This window comes from Nicotiana sylvestris, chromosome 3, assembly GCF_000393655.2.
Source record: "Nicotiana sylvestris chromosome 3, ASM39365v2, whole genome shotgun sequence".
Taxonomy (NCBI): Eukaryota; Viridiplantae; Streptophyta; class Magnoliopsida; order Solanales; family Solanaceae; genus Nicotiana; species Nicotiana sylvestris.
This window is the reverse complement of record NC_091059.1, coordinates 219556405-219573753: the sequence shown is the minus strand read 5'-3', so window position 1 is coordinate 219573753 and position 17349 is coordinate 219556405. Positions and strand designations below refer to the sequence as shown.

Here is a 17349-nt window from a genome sequence, read left to right as displayed (position 1 = left end):
AACCCGGGTCTTTGTTTAAAATAGATTTAATTCATGTTCATTTTTGTTTGGAGTTCGTTTTTAATCCAGTGATTTAATGTGAGTTTATGTTTTGGTTTTTAATTTTTTGATTTAGTTTGAATCATGTATCTTTGTTGTTAATATTGTTGTCTCCTTGCTCATTCATTTGTGTCTAAGTTAACCAGGATTGGTTCCCAATATGGTTAATTTGTTCCCATTAATTTGATGTTGTTCAATCTGTGTTCATGTGATTTGTTGTTTGAATTTGTTTAGAAATTGGTTATATTTTCTATATCTTGGTTGGAATCGATTAGGTGAATTGGTTATAGCTGATGGGGGTAGATTGGTAAATTGCAGTACGTTCAGGGGGTAAAATGGTAATTTCAGTAAGGTCGAAGGGGGTATTTTTGAAATTTAACTATTGAACAATTATTTAATCTGAGTGCTTTGTCTACTAGGCATTAACAATATTAAAATAATACATTGTGGAGGACAAGACATAATGTAGTGGGGAATAATGTAATTGTTTAAGTTAAGCATGGGGGACAAGATATAATGGAGGGGAATAATGTAATTATTTAAGTTAAGCATGGGGGACAAGATATAATGGGGTGGGGTTGATATATTAGTTTAATGTAGTGGGGGACAAAACATGTAGGCATGAGGGACAAAGGAATTAAATAAGAAAAACATTAAGTAGTGGGGGGCAAGACATGCAATTAAAAGAATATTTCGGGTTAGTGGTTCAAGACAAGAGTCTTGCTATAAATAAGAGTCATTCTTGACAATATTGAGGGGACTTAGAGAGAGAAAAGGAAGAGACTTTTAGAAGAAGAAAAGTTGAGAGAGTTGACTGAATTTTGAGAAATCAGAATTTGAGAGCAAAAAAGAAAGACAATTTGAACTTCTACTTGAATAATTTCCGTTTGTCTTTTCTTGAGTGTTACTCAAAATTAGTAAACTACTGCATCTTGTATCCGTCTCTCTTCTGCTTTGACTGCGATTGCATTTTGGTATTGCTGATTTTTCAATCTGTTACTGGGTTATTCTACTGGTCGCTACTGGTTTTGCAGTGTTGCTGAACCTGCTGTTGCTGCGTATTTACACTACTGCTGCTTCTACTGATCTTCATCTTCTTTCCTTGCTTTCCAAATACCAGGTACACAAACTGATACACGGGTTCATCTTGTAAGCTACTCGAAACATGAATGCAAAGAATGAGAAAGATTTGAAGTTGTAGTTTAATGTAGTCTTTTCTTTCTTTTACTGCCTGTATGTAGAACATTCTATGCGCTGCCCATGTAAACTCTTTAAACGACTCCCTTTCGAAACTTAACTATAACAACTCGAATGTATGTAAATAAAGTAGGACCTTTTCTTCATTTATTTTAGAGAAAACGAAAACTAAAAAATGTAGTCATTCTAAGATTATCCTTTTTTTTTAAAAATAATGAGATGAGCCTCGCCAAATAAAAATGCAAATTGCGGGTCCCTCAATAATTGGTCATAATAAATACTTAGAATTTGGGATGGACTGTTTAGTGAATTTCACTATCTTCCCCAAGGATAATAACACGTTAGACTCTTTAGACGCGATTCAATTAAATTAATTTTCTTAAACTCAGGTGCACCTTTATGTGACCCAAATCCAAATCTCAACGGAGTCGAAATGTGTCTCTAATCACGGGTACATTGATTGTGACGTGGTTCGAGATGCGTGTCCATGATGTTGCAAATTCCTTTTAAAAAAAATAAAAATAATAAGAATGAGATGAGCCTCGCCGAATAAAAAATACAAAAATTGCGGGGCCCTCAGTAAATATTTGCTTTAAAATTGCTTAGACTTCGGGATGGACCGTTTAGCAAAATTTCACGACCCTACCCAAAGTAAATGATACGCTAGTCGCTTTAGGCGCGCCTTTTAATAATTTAATTTTCTTAAAACTCGGGTGCACATTTATATGACCCAAATCCAAATCTCAACAGAGTTGAAATGTGCCAATAACCACGGGTGCATTGATGTGACGTGGTTGGAGATGTATTTCCATGATGTTGCAATTCTTGATTAAAAAAAAATATAATAATAATGACGAAAGCGGTTAAATGTTAAAACTTGCGCATGCGCTCATAATTGTATAAACTCAGATAAACAAGCCGAATATGACAGTTGAGCGACCGTGCTAGAACCACGGAACTCGGGAATGCCTAATACCTTCTCCCGGGTTAACAGAATTCCTTATCCGGATTTCTGGTTCGCGGACTGTAATACAGAGTCATTCTTTTCCTCGATTCGGGATTAAACCGGTGACTTGGGACACCCTAAAATCTCCCAAGTGACGACTCTGAAACAAATAAACAAATCATGTTTCGATTGTCCTTTAATTGGAAAAAGCTCCTTTACCCCTTGCGGGTGCGGAAAAAGGAGGTGTGACAGTGGAGATGTGGGATTGTGAGTGGAGGAAAATGTGAAAGTGGAGTGTAAGTGTGTGCATTAGTGGTAGAGTGACGTGAGGGGTGGGGAAATTGGGATTCTATCATATGGGAGTTTCTTCATTTTTATTTTTAGATTTCGTTAGTTTTTTTTTAAATATTTTTTTATTTAATGTTTCTTAACCCCTTTTTTTTAATTAAAATAAATAAACAAAATAAAATAACACACACATACACACACACACACACATATATATATATATATGTATACACACACACACACACACACATATATATATATATATTCTTCTATTTAAACATAGGAACAAATCTTATATTCTAAGAATATGAATATTTTTTGTGATTTTTTCATTTTTGTAAAATAAGTAATTTACTACTCAACTCCAAAATTATAAAATTAAATCCTAAATGAAAATGCAACTTATTTTTGTATTTTTTATTTATTTAAACAAATAAACATGCACGGACAAATGCATATAATGACAGAAAATACCACAAAAATTAACAAAATTGCACACAAAGAAAAAAAATTCTTTTATTTTGAGTTCTTTGGGAGTAATTCACATAGGGCAAAAATCACGTGCTCACAGTTCTCTTCTCACTTCATTGATGATTGACCACTAGGTCACACCCTTGGGTGCTATCATCAACGAATTTCAATCTATTGTACACGGTTACTTACAATTTTTACTAGGCTTCTGATTACTAAATGTTTAATTAGGACCAGATTCTGTAAACATTTCTTACACCCATCGGGGAGTAGAACTTAAACTCTTTTTCGATTAGCAGCCAAGCAACAAAGGCACTAAAAATCATAACATTGCAATTCTGCTTCAAAATTCACAATGACGAGAAAATAATAAACCCTAATATCATTTACGAGCTCTATAACAACAAAAATGACTTAAAAAATTACCATCCGCACGTAAGGACTGTCGCCAAGACACGACTCACATATAATAGGGAAATCAGATTGTTCCCATCCATCAGCTTCTGCATCTCTCAGCAACCTATGAGCCATCGATTATTTCTATATTTCAATCTGCCAAACGAATAAGTATGAGAAAGCTCATTCCAAACGTTTTAATACAGATTCAAGTTGAAACTTAGCCTAAAGAAACATGAAGCTAAAACAAAAACAACAACAACAACCCAGTGTAATCCCGCAGACCTTACCCCTACCCGATGGTAATGTGTATGGAGACCTTACCCGAGGGCAAAGAAAACAGGAAGCTGAAAAGGTTTCAAAATTAATAATACCTGATAATGCTAGTTTAGGCTCGTGAAATTTAGTTAGAGATGGCGGAATCGTCGGTGGTCGGCGGCGGTCGAGAGAAGAAACCTCTGATGAACGAGAACGAAGCAAATAGCCCTGCTCAGCGAGAACAATATAGAAATAAGAAGAATGGATTTCCGCTATCAATATTTGAATTTATTCCCCACAATTTTAGTAAAATTATCAATTACCCCAACTTCAAACTAAATATTTACCCTGTTTACATCAAACAAATTAAAACTTAATCAAAATCAAGTGATAAATATGTGTAGGATATTTATTAATTTGGTGTAAACATGGAATGCAAAAAAAAATTCACGAAGTTGACAATTTCCTATTGCTTCCTATATTTTGTTCATCCACTTATGTGGTGTGGTACACATTTCCTTTTAGTTTGTTTTAAAAGGATAATCACATTTTATATTTGAAAATTACTTAACCATGTTCTCATTTTAGCCTTAGTTACATGACTTAGGAATCCACGCTTGAAGGGCATCCTTGACGTAACTAGTAAAGTTGTCATGTGATCAGGAGGTCACGAGCTCGGGCCATGAAAAGTGAAAACAACCTCTTGCAGAAATATAAGTAAGGTTGCGTACAATAGACCCTTGCGGTACGGCCTTTTCCCAGACCTCGCGCATAGCGGGAGATTAGTGCACCGAGCTGCCATTTTTTAAGAAAGAAACATAGAAAAAGACATATGAAATTCTCATCATCAATTATTTAATTGTTTATAGCAGGAGCAATTGTCCTACTCTGCATATATTTAGTATCGCCATCTTGAGTACTTTAAGGGGTCATTTTGTATGATGGATAAGCAAAAATAATCCTGAGATAAAATTTAGTACCGCCTTATCCCTTTTTGGTTACTAATCGTGGGGTAAATTATCTCAGGATAAAAATAGTATCATGATAACTTCTACCTGTCAGAGGGTAGAATAGTATCCTAAGATAAGTTATCCCAAAATAAAGCAGTAAAATTGACATTGACAATCCCAAGATTAATACAACAAACCAAACAATCAATAAGAAATAATATCAGGTTAACTAATCATAGCGTAACTTGTCCAAACCAAATGACCCCTAAAGGCCATAAAAGGACATGGAAGTTTGAGGCACTTCAGATGTTAAATAAAGGGAGGAAGGTGCCTACAAATGAAGCTGAAGATCTCGACCTAAGCTGCTATTACCCGGGATTTATGAGAGAACATTTGAAAAAAAATCCGACAAGAGGCACATCATTTCATCCCAAACTGATTTTATGGAACTATAAAGCTTTCTAGTGAAGCTGAACTACCAACATAACTGTGCTCAAGCAGCAGCAGCACCTGGTCCATTGCTCTTAGCTCTGCCTTTGCGGTCCCATATTGGAGTAGTCTCAATGAGCTTATGAGGAACTAGACGCCTTTCGCGTTTGGTCATCTTCTTGATATTGTGTACTCTCAACTTAGCTATCTCGGCCTCCTCCTCAGGAGTTATCTCTCTAACTACAACGGTCAGTTTACATTCTGGCCTCACTTTTATTCCACACTTTCCTTTAGAATGGTAGGACACCCTTTTTTTGAAAAGTCCTTTCCCAACAAAAGCTTCAACTGCACCAAATATGAAAGAATGAATCAGTCCAAGATTAGAAGTAAGAGGAGAGAATAGACCGTCAGTTTGTCTTTTTTACCAACAAGAAGACGATCTGGATCAAATCCATAATTGTGGGTTGCATTTGCCCGAGCTGAATGTATAACCTACAAAAAATGAAAGGTTCCTATTACATCACACCTGAACTGTAAATAATCTTTTGACTTCAGGAGCCATGTTTGGCAATAGTCCTACAACTTTAATGTTGGTCTAATGTGGTGTTTGGGAGTCGCACTACAATGGAGGTTACTATGCAACACAGAATTCTATATCGCAGTATAAGTCTGGTAGCCACATTAGAGAATGCTCGTAATAAAGAAGGAACGTTAAGGCCGAGACCAAATTTTGAATTAGAGCTTGCTTATAAACTATAGTTGCATGATTCATAGAGGAAACAATTTCCTTTCCTTTGATCTTTTTTCGTGCAACTACAAGATGCTTGTTAGAAGTCTAACATGATAGACAGTTTTGGAAGCTCGTTTTACAGTCACTTGCAACTGCAGTAATGCATCTTCAACACATTGTCGACGCCCCCTTTTTCCCCCTTAAAGGCGAAATCGGGTCTACGACATTTGGAAAGACAACTCTATTCCCGTTTGGGAATTTGGGTTTTTGGAATTGAAGAGTCGTCACCTAATGATTAAGTGCATTAGGACACTAAGGGTTTTGAATTTGAAAACCAGAGTTCAGGTAAGGGCTAGAAATTATCTTGAGGGGAAGGTGTTAGGCATCCCTCAAGATCCACTAGTGTGGTTCCCGGCCATGTTACAATTGTGACTTTACAAATAAGCAACTAAGGCTCAAATAAAAGGGGTTGCACACAAGTTTAAATCCAGTTTTTTTAGGAAAGAGACAAGGTAGGATTTTGTGAAAAGCTTAAGTAACTTATAGAGAAAACAAGTAATAAACACATAAAGGGAAGGGAGTCTTAAATTTGTAGTCAATATGGATCACATCAATGCAATACCCAGCTATAGCTCCTCAGAAGAGGGGTTGCACGTGATATTAGCGCATCGGTCATCATATCCATATTCTATCCTTGATTTTATGACCTTATTTGGAGCTCACTAATACTGCCAAGACAAAGGTATTAAGACGCGAAAAGTATCGTTACTTATTGCATGCTAGTACCCGTCCCAATCCTATCAGTCCCGGAGGCATTTGGGACTACTAATCCTAAAGGGGGAAAGGAGTTTGGGTCTTTTGAGGGTTTGCAAAGGATAAAATTCTAGGGCGACATTCAAAACATATAATGCAAGTATTGGTAGGCAGGTAAACAAATATGGCTCAAATAAACCTCCTTAGATCCAGAAAATCATATAGTTTAGCATGTCTTACATATACTGGTTTGGTCTGGATTAAATTAAGGCGTTAAGCGGACTGGTTCAACACATATTTTAGACAAGAAGTCCGTATTAGGTCCGCTTAGATGCAGTTGTCAAAGACTGACCCTATTGATTAATTTACCTAACCTTTTGCTTATGTGTTAAACAAACCTATAGGCATGGTATCTACTGGTTTCTGGAAAGAGGCAAACTGAGTACAGAAAAAAGATTGCCAGTTTTAACAAAATAATACAAGTTTTGCAGTTGATATTTCTTAAACGAGTGTGACAATTCAGAATCGATATTTCCTATAGGCATGCTTTCTAGCATTGTTAATTTTAAACACTTTTTACAGGCGTAGCAAGAGTGCAGAAATCCTACGAGCATGATATCTAGGATGCAATTGATTTTTATTTGACCTATAACTGTTTGCCTAATGATAGATGCGAAAATGCAGAATCTTAAAGACATGCTCTCTACATGCAGAATTCTTATGAGTGGGATATCTATATGATATACAGAGTTCTTATAAGCATGGTTTCTACATATGACAGTGCAGAATTCCTATGAGCATGATTTCTATATATGAAAGTGCAAGATTCCTATGAGCATGATTTCTATATATGAAAGTGCAGATTCCTATGAGCATGATTTCTATTTATGAAAGTGCAGAGATTCCTATGAGCATAATTTCTATATATGAAAGTGCAGAGATTCTTATGAGCATGATTTCTATATATGAAAGTGCAGAAATCTCTATGAGCATGATTTCTATATATGAAAGTGTAGAGATTCCTATGAGCATGATTTCTATATATGAAAGTGCATAAATCTCTATGAGCATGATTTCTATATATGAAAGTGCAGAGATTCCTATGAGCATGATTTCTATATATGAAAGCGCAGAAATCTTATGAACATGATTTCTATATGATATGCGGAACACATGGTTTCTATATGTGAAAGTGCAGAGATTCAGAAGCAAACCCTATAGGCAGGATGTCTACCCTTATGCATACATAAAGTAACCCCCTCCCTTTTCTTTACTAAAGCCCCCATAAGTTTTACAAATTATTACAGACCGAATGAATCAAACTGGAAATAAAATTACATTAGAAATTTAAGCTCCATCTAAGGAGCCTAATTCAGAATTAATATCTAACAATATGAAATGAACCAAACTTCCGGGATCAAGATTTCCAAGACCTCTCGCTTATCTGGAGTGCATCAAACTTCCAAGGAGTTTCAAGAACCCCAGGCAATACTTACACCCAGATATCATTATAGAACTGACTTAAGGTAGAGTGTAGAAGGGTCAACCCTCCAATGTCCAAGTTCAGAGGGAGCTCAAGGTCCCAAGGCAAGGCTCATTGAAAGGGGGACAGAACATAGAGTCTAGGAACAAGTGTAAGTGCAATAGAGGGAGTTAGGGGATGCCAAGGTAGGTTGTGGTCATTCCCAACACATGGAGTGTTGGCACACCCCTGACCAACCTATTAGACAAACATTGGAGAGTCAGGGCCTATTGAAGGTCAAGTCATGACCTGGGCAGTAATTAGAATACTGTCAGGCTTAGGCTTTTACTCAGCACATATAAAGGGAATGGGGATGGGAAATTGAAAGAGCTTGGGACCCCAAAGGGTCCAGTTTATATCCACGGCAATAACTTATATATACTAACATGTTTAAAACTATAGCTCAAACACATAGAGGGGTATGAGAATGGGATTCATTGCAAGAAGTGAACAAGTCATAAGCACATTGCACAAAAGTTAAATCCTACAAACATTTAAAGTAAGCATAGACATGAGAGCTGGTAAGTAAACACATTGGAGTTGGTGCTGAAATTAGAACTAGGACATACCAGTTTCAGAAAGAAACAAGCAGAAGAAAGCAGGGGTCGTGCAAGTAAACCACAGTACAAGAGAGAATACTTTTGTGTGTGAGTGTGAGTTCAGAAAACTCGAGTGTTGGTGGTGTCTTGTGTTAATGAAAAAACAGGTATTTATAGGGTGAGAAACAGGCAGAAAATAAGGTAAGGACTGTAATTCAGACATAATTAAGGAATATGTGTTCATTAAAATCAAATTGGTATCAAAGACTTCCTTTAATTAAGGAATTAAATCAAACGGTAGAATGCAAGTGTAAAATAAGGAAAGAAATTACGTAGGGGCTGAACATGTCAAATAAGGAAAATATTTTCAACACAGTACGAGTACACGACAAGTAATAGAGGTTAGGTTCATTAGGCCTTAATTAAGGAACGGTCTGTAATAACCACATACTAGTGTAATTAAGGTAATGAGATCAAATCAACTTAAGTAGAAAGGTAGGGTCGAAAGTTCAAAGGAAAGTGTTTCAACCAGTCCAAGAAACAAAGAAAATCAATACAATAAGGGAAGAATCAATTACAAGAGTGCAATCAGAATTACACGAAGAGATTTGAAATTAGTCCACAATCAAAGATTATTTTGAAAGAGAAATTTAACCTATAAAGAGTGCATAAACATTAAGCATGCGAGGCTAAACCATGGTAAAGAGAAACAGTACCAAAACTACGCAGCTGGTAGATAACGAAACATGATAGTCATATAGGTTGATTCAGTAATATGGAGAAGGGGGAGCAGAAGCATGCTAAAAGTAAAGCAAACGACCCTTCTAGAGGAGATAGCTTAGTTCAAAGATTGCAAGAAACCAAATCACATAAGAAACAACAGTTAAAACAAGAAGGACCTTGAATCCAATTAAACAACTTCAAGCAGACGAAACAATTTTTCATAGAGCCAAATGGGTCCGAAAGAATTAGGGCTTCGAGATCAAACCAATTCAGAGATGAGAACCAGACAAAACACATAGCAGATAACCTCAGAAGAAATATTCAGAAACCTCAAAAGAAACCAAGATTCCTGACATGCAAGTTCTAGGATGTCTTAAAGGGTCACAGTAGAAGGAAAGCACATAAATCACAATAGAAGTACAACATAAGAAATACGGCAAAGAATAACATAAGAAACACGACAGAACATGTTAAAAGAAATCATAAAAACTTTGAAATAATTTAACAAACCCTAAATCGGAAAAGATAAAGATTTTGATAACGAAGTTTTGAAGGAAATCTCGGAAAAAACGCTCAAAAGTTCAGGTAGAACACAGATCTACAACGTATCTGAAGAATTAGAAGAACCTCGAAAGTTATAGGGTTTCAGAAGAACCCTAAATAGCGAGAAAGACTTGGAAAATCACGATCTAAGCAGGAAACGTTCGAAACCAAGCTTAAACAACCATGGTTGGCCGGAGCAAGGTCGGAGTCGAGCCAAAGGACTCGGATCAAACAGTGTCTGGGCCAAGCCTCTTCAAGGTTTGGTCTGGAAATCAGGATAGACGAGCACGTAGGAGTCTCAGGAGGCTGGTACAAGCCTTTAATGGCTTTGGAGGCCATAGATTCCGGTGGATCTCCGGTCTAAGGCGGCTAGGGTTTGAGAACCCTCGAGAGAGTTTGAGAGAGTGGAGGGTTTCAGATGCGGCGGTTGGTGAGAAATGAGGTAGGGTAAAAGGGTCGTTTGAATTAAAAAAGGAAGTGGATGAGGGGAGATCAACGACTTGGATTAAATGGGTTAAATGGGGACTGGGTTTAAGTATGATAGGAAAGGGTATTGGTCGGGTTATTGGGTCATTCAGTTGGGTGGAATTGGGGTTTGATTTTGGGCTAAAATTGAAATGTTAATGGGTTGTTTGTTAAATAGTCAATTTCTCCCCTTTTAATTTAATTAAAATAGTTTAAAAAGTTTTAAAGACCAATTAAAGCACTAAATTGATTAATAACATATAAATGTTAATTAAAAAATACTGGGAGCGATTTTGTAATTATAAAAATACTATTAATCAGAAGATAGGCTATAATTGCAATTATAGCAGTTTAGCTTTTAAAAATACCAAATGAATTATTTAAAATATGAAAAAATCCCCTTACTTATACCTTGGTGTAAATATGAGAGTAAAAATAAATTATTCACCAAGAATGATAGTCTGAAAATAATTACTGAATTTTGTAGTATTAAAATAGACAATAAATTGGTTTTAAAAGTCTTTAAAATTTTGGAAAAATACCAAAACATTTGGGTATGCTCATATATGCGTGTATATGTTATTTTTGAAGCATTTTGAGTATAAAAATATCTAGGGAAAAATTGGGTATCAACAGCTGCCCCTCTTTACCTAGGAAGGATGAAAGAGTTGTCGGGTAAAGATATGATGACCAATTTTGACCAAGAGAAACGACTTGCAAATTAAGGTCATCTTCTTTAACTCTTTCTAGGCTCCCCTTTAAAGCATTATAACTTCTGAATACTGAGTACACTCCATTATCAGCCAATTGATACACTCATCAGTGATACCAGTTCATCATTTGTGTTTTCAAAGAATTCAACTTCTTCTAATACCAGCTACAGTCTGTTGGTGGCCTGTGCTCCCATATATTGCCTTTGTCTTTCATATAAACTCCATGTACCCATTTTACCCATAACATGCCTTGTTTATCAGCTAACTACCATAACAATTTTCCTACTAATGCAATGTTTCACTCCCTACAACTCTTTATGTTAAAGCCACCATACTTTTTTAGATTACAGACTTTCTCCCGGGATACCAGAGCTAACTTCCTCTTCTCCTTATAGCTCCCCCATAGGTAGACCTTGCATTTCCTATCTACCTCTTTGAGCACACTTTAGGGTAATATAAACACATCACACCAAAAATTTTATATTGAAAATAGCACTGTATTGATTATTTGTAATCTACCAGCATATAACAACTGTTTGGAGTATGCATTTTTTATCATGTGAGTGATTTTACCCTCCAACTGATGACATTCCATCTTGCTCCATTTTTTTTGAAGATAGTGGAAATCCTAGAAGTTTGATCTTAACAATAAATGTTGTGGTGGTTTGATAAGCACTCTTCCATTCTTAATCACAAGTTTCGAGGTTGAACGTAAGTATGAATTCGCTTTGTTAAGGAGCATGGGACTTTTATGGCAAATTCAAATTAGCAGACCTAAAAGCATAGATTGGACACCGAATAAAACTGAATATAAATGCAAATGCTCCTAATGGGCCAATTAGGTTGAAAGACTATATAGTATCTGGAGAAGTGCAATAGTAGTCACTTTTAAGCTCGCTATTTAAAATATATCCACAATTTACAATGTATTTAATATTAGCCAATTCATCAAAAATTGAGGACTAAGTACCTGAATTTTGAAATTCAAAACTTTATATCCTGAATTTTTGAGCTGCTAATTTGAAATTCAGGACTAAGTGTCTTAAATTTCTGAATTACTAATTTAAAATTCAGGACATGAGATTTCAACTTCTGGACATAATTGTTTGAACTTTAGGATGCCATCAAATTTGAACTTTGAGGTTTAAACTCTTGGACACCGTGTCCTGAAGTTTGAGATAAATTGGCTAATTGCTAAATATATTATACGCTATGGATATATTTTAAACAACGTGCTTAAAAGTGGCTACCTGGCATCATTTCCGTGGAAAATTCAGAAATAGCCAGATTTACAACTAGTCGTTCAAAAATAGCCCAATTTCAAAAGTAATCAAAATTTAGCCATTTTTTATGTAAAGATATATGTGAGCGAAAATACTGTTCAAAACCCGAAAAATGCTCCAGTATATTATGCTGGAGTTCCAGCATAACTATACTTGAACTCCAGCATATTATACTAGAGTTCCAACATAAGTACACTAGAACTCCAGCATAATATATTGGAGTTCCAGCAAGTATACTGGTGCAGTAAAATATACTGGAGTTTGGAGCACCGGTGCTCCAGTCTTTAGTATATTATACTGGAGCCAGCAAAGTATACCGGTCCAACATAATATGTTGGAGTTCATACACAGGTGCACCGAACTCTAGTATATTATGCTGGACGGTCTCTATTACAACAAAATAGTTGCTATTTTTTATTGACTTGGTAAGCGCGAACTATTTTTGAATGAGGAGTCCGAAAATTGACTATAACGTGCTATTTTTACATCATTTCCACATATTTCAAACTAAGAGGCCTAAAACGAATAAATTGACGTCAATGGCCCAATTTGGATCTATTCGGCCAGAACTTGCTTTGGTACTTATCAGCTTCCATCATCTTTTTCCTGTGACGAATTCATGTAAGGTTCAAAAAACTGTCAACTTCCACTTTTGCCTTTCTCTGTGAACTTTTACCAGTTAATATACATTACTACCCCCCCCCCCCCATTTGGTGTCTTGATTATTCAAAGAGTTGATTTGAGTGGTAAGTTAGGTGGATTTATAGTTGAGTTTCTATTGTATGAAACCTGTTTGATAAAATGGCTAATAGATCTTGTGGGGTTTATTCAATGTTAAAGGTCACAATTTGAGCTTGAAAACGTGTGTGTACTACTATTTAGTTAGTCATGTGATTTTATTTGTGCCAATTTTGCACTTGAGAAATATATTGTTGCTCACATTTATATATACAGAAATTAGTTGCATTCAAAAGGCGTTGCTCTTACAATTTTTTAGGGTGTCAAGTTTATAAGGCTTTGGAAGAGAATAAATGTTAGGAGGGGATAAGAAGGAATTTTAATTTACTTTATTTCCCATAAAATAGCAGCTGAATAGACGATGACGACAACAACAACAACAAAAAACCCAATGTAATCCCACTAGTGGGGTTTGAGGAGGCTAGTGTGTACGCAGACCTTACCTCCACCTTGAAGGTAGTGAGATTGTTTCCGATAGACCCTCGGCTCACGAAGGATGAGACGAAAGCAAGCAGCTGAATAGAAAATTTCTCATTTACGTTTGAGAACTGAATTCCACTAAGCATAGCTAGTCCCGTTTCCAGATAAATGAGGGCTGCGCGTAGAAGTAGTTCTGTAGTGCTGCAATCTGAAATTTTTCTCGTTTCCCATTCATCCTAAGTTAGATTATTTAGTGAAGTGCTTATAAAAAGAAAGCGAAATTATCTTTTGCCTATATAGAGATCTTTCACGAATTGTTATGTTCGACCCTGAATTTAAATTATTCTCAAGTGTAAGCTAACTCTAACATTTAGTAAACATGATTTAATTGCAGAACATGTGCTTGGTGAAAAGTCCTTCCAAACAAACATATGTGATTACTCAAAACTCATTGATGAAGTGATATTTTTTTGTTACTTCAGTTGGTTCATATCTTTCTATTGAGACCAATGAAGGCCAAAGAAATAATAGCTCCTATTAACAAGGGAATTGATTCCAGATTGTGCATTTAATTTGAATGATCTGATGTTTTTTGACTGAACATTGTCCTGCTATGTGCATAGTGTGGTTCATTATCTCATCATACTAGTGTGAAATTTATTGTGCTTTTCTCTTCATAGATGAACTGATATAGTGTAGCTGGACTTGTTGATTGAGAGACCTTTTGTAAGCTGAAAAAATGGTGGGCTGGCAACGGCATCTTCAGTGCATGCTTCATCAAGCTGGGAAGAGATGTCAACAAAGTCGAACTGTTCCTTTGAATTCATTTTATCACTCAAAGTCATCTCTAGTACTTGGTAATGGTTGTTTTTCTGTTTATGCTTGATGAATTGATTTTGCTGCAATGTGACCTGTCAATAGAAGCACGCCAAGTTAGGGTTCAGGGTTGTGTTCACTGTCTTCCTTCAGTTGCTTTTCCTTTTTTATTTCTCAAGTCATATATCAACTTTTGATGGTTGAACAACATGTAATTTCTAGGTGAGGCACCTTACTTACCAAGCTTGCGGAATACAGTTTCATCTGGCATCTCAAGGCCGTTATACCAGTATCTACAGCATTTGGTAATGTTACAAAATCATTTATTTCATATACGTATGTGCCCTTGTATAGTGAATTGAGGTGGCATTGTGGCCGTGAATCTTTATTCCACCATTTTTTGTTTTTCTTTAATAAACTTTTGTTGTTTTGATTTCTCATAGTCGAAACAACATATCGTGTTGTGTACTATCTATTTTACAAAACATTCTATTTGTAGTGTTACAGGTGCTTGCCTAAGCCGTAACTGAGTGAGCCTGTTTATTTAAAATATAGCACCTTCACAGGTTCTGTCTATTTATATATCATGTTTTAGTTCTATATAAACTCGTTTTCTAATCCTTTATGGTCGTGCAATCAACTATTTCCCAGTTGGTATATTTATAAACCCATATGTACATAAAATTCCTATAATATACATGACGATACTTATATTACAGGTTTTCTATTAGGAATTAAAATCTCCATTTCATCATTTTTTAAGTTTTCTCATATTTACAAAAGCCATTTCCAAGAATGTGTAGCCAGTTTGACAGCTATCCTTCACTTCAAATATGCAAGTTTAGATGGCTATAGTTTTTGACTCTTTGTTATCTTGAATTACAATATATTCACTGCTTCTCTGCATGCTGTATTTGTAGAACATTTTTCCTATTCAAATTAGTTTAATTGTTTCATAGTTCTAAATGTTGTTATTTTTCCTTCTTTTCCTATTTTTTTTCCTGATTAGGGGATCTCTAGTTCAAGGACCTAACATGCAGACTCAACCACACCAATTTCTTCTCCATTAACACCGCTTCTAACATCAAATACTGGAAATAAAGAAGCTGAGAAAGCAACTTCTAAACCTTCAACAGTTCAAGCAGTTTTGAAGGAGATAAAACAGGTATGCAATTCTGCTAATGTGTGAGGTAAATTAGATATGGTGAATATCTAATTTACCTCACACATTAGCAGAATTGCATGATGAGTTACGATATGGTGAGTAAATGTGGTTGCAGAGAGTCTTGTCATTCTTATTAACTAATCTCCTGGTAAACTTTATTTTCTTTTTTGAAAGTAATCTCCCAGTTACTTGATTACATATTAAATCTGTCGGCCTCTATATTTTAAACTGGTACTTGATAAAGTCTTTTAGAATATTGCTCAAGCTTTTATGTAAATTAGGAGGCAAAGCCTGCTGATTTAGCAACATACAGGGAATACTACTTTATATCCTGCAGTATATGAGCACAAAGGAGAATGTTAGGATTTTAGAATGTCTTAGCACTTGTTCTGACTGGTTCTAGATTCAATAATTTTGGTATTGGGGGGGCAGTGTGATTAAAAATGTAAATATGAGATAATATTGAAAAATAGGGACTTTATATGAATACATATCTCTTTTGTTTCATGCTGTTTGTGTAAGCTGACTTTTGTCCCATTGGAATGCATGTGACAATTGGGACCTTCTTAGGCATTGTTCTGATGCAATTTATAACTTAGTGAAAGAATACTTTGCTCCAACAATGAACAGGTATTGTTGGGACCTGATTGTTTCATCGATCCCCATTTTTAAAGTATTGCTTAATCTCCTTTCTTGTTTCTTTTTTACTTGATGAGTTTCGATTCTCTTTCTTTTTTTTTTACTCCTTCGTTCTGTCAAAAATCTCTTTTCCACCCAAAAAAAGAGTGAGGAATCTTACCATGCTCTCCTTTGATTTCTATGACACATGTCCCTTTCAGAGCCCAAAGAAGATCAATTTGGTTGCAGCATTAGTTCGTGGGATGCCTGTGTTGATACCCAATTTTTCCCTAGATATTTTTATACTCAAAATGCTTCCAAAATAACATTTACACGCATATATGAGCATAACCAAATGTTTTGGTATTTTTCCAAATTTTTAAAGACTTTTAAAACCAATTTATTGTCTATTTTAATACTACAAAATTTAGTAATTATTTCCAGACTATCATTCTTGGTGAATAATTTATTTTTACTCTCATATTTACACCAAGGTATAATTAAGGGGATTTTTGCATATTTTAAATAATTCATTTGGTATTTTTAAAAGCTAAACTACTATAATTGCAATTATAGCCTATCTTCTGATTAATAGTATTTTTATAATTACAAAATCACTCCCAGTATTTTTTAATTAACATGTATATGTTATTAATCAATTTAGTGCTTTAATTGGTCTTTAAAACTTTTTAAACTATTTTAATTAAATTAAAAGGGGAGAAATTAGCTATTTAACAAACAATCCATTAACATTTCAATTTTAGCCCAAAATCAAACCCCAATTCCACCCAACTGAACGACCCAGTAACCCGACCCATACCCTTTCCTATCATACCCAAACTCGGTCCCTATTTAACCTATTTAATCCCAGCCGTTGATCTTTTAGATCAACGGCTCCCCTCATCCCCTTCCTTTTTTAATTCAAACGACCCCTTTACCCTACCTCATTTCTCACCAACCGCCGCCTCTGAAACCCTCCACTCTCTCAAACTCTCTCGAGGGTTCTCAAACCCTAGCCGCCTCAGACCGGAGATCCATCGGAATCTATGGCCTCCAAAGCTATTAAAGGCTTGTACTAGCCTCCTGAGACTCCTACGTGCTCGTCTATCCTGATTTCCAGACCAAACCTTGAAGAGGCTTGGCCCAGACACTGTTTGATCTGAGTCCTTTGGCTCGACTCTGACCTTGCTCCGGCCAACCATGACTGTTTAAGCTTGGTTTCGAACGTTTCTTGCTTAGATCGTGATTTTCCAAGCCTTTCTCGCTATTTAGGGTTAATCTGAAACCCTATAACTTTCGAGGTTCTTCTAATTCTTTAGATACGTTGTAGATCTGTGTTCTGCTTGA

The 17349-nt window shown here is 35.7% G+C and overlaps 1 protein-coding gene and 1 long non-coding RNA gene across 4 annotated transcripts; one reads left to right on the top strand and one right to left on the bottom strand.

Moving 5' to 3' along the window:
* Nucleotides 1-4990: 4990 nt before the first annotated feature.
* LOC138888694 (uncharacterized) lies at nucleotides 4991-6865 on the bottom strand. Its single transcript, XM_070170606.1, has 4 exons — nucleotides 6856-6865; nucleotides 5815-5903; nucleotides 5400-5466; nucleotides 4991-5319 (listed from the first exon to the last, which is right to left on the bottom strand). Exons 1-4 carry the CDS (start codon nucleotides 6863-6865, stop codon nucleotides 5039-5041), a joined length of 447 nt encoding a protein of 148 aa, XP_070026707.1. The 3' UTR covers nucleotides 4991-5038.
* Nucleotides 6866-12773: 5908 nt separating this feature from the next.
* LOC104220756 (uncharacterized) lies at nucleotides 12774-15901 on the top strand. 3 transcript variants are annotated; one of them, XR_709587.2, is made up of 4 exons: nucleotides 12774-12866; nucleotides 14084-14260; nucleotides 14442-14524; nucleotides 15229-15901. It is a non-coding gene; the product is annotated as an uncharacterized lncRNA (long non-coding RNA). The 3 variants fall into 3 exon arrangements; XR_709588.2 differs by having other exon boundaries at nucleotides 12794-12871; XR_709589.2 differs by lacking the exon at nucleotides 12774-12866 and adding an exon at nucleotides 12903-12991.
* Nucleotides 15902-17349: the final 1448 nt, after the last annotated feature.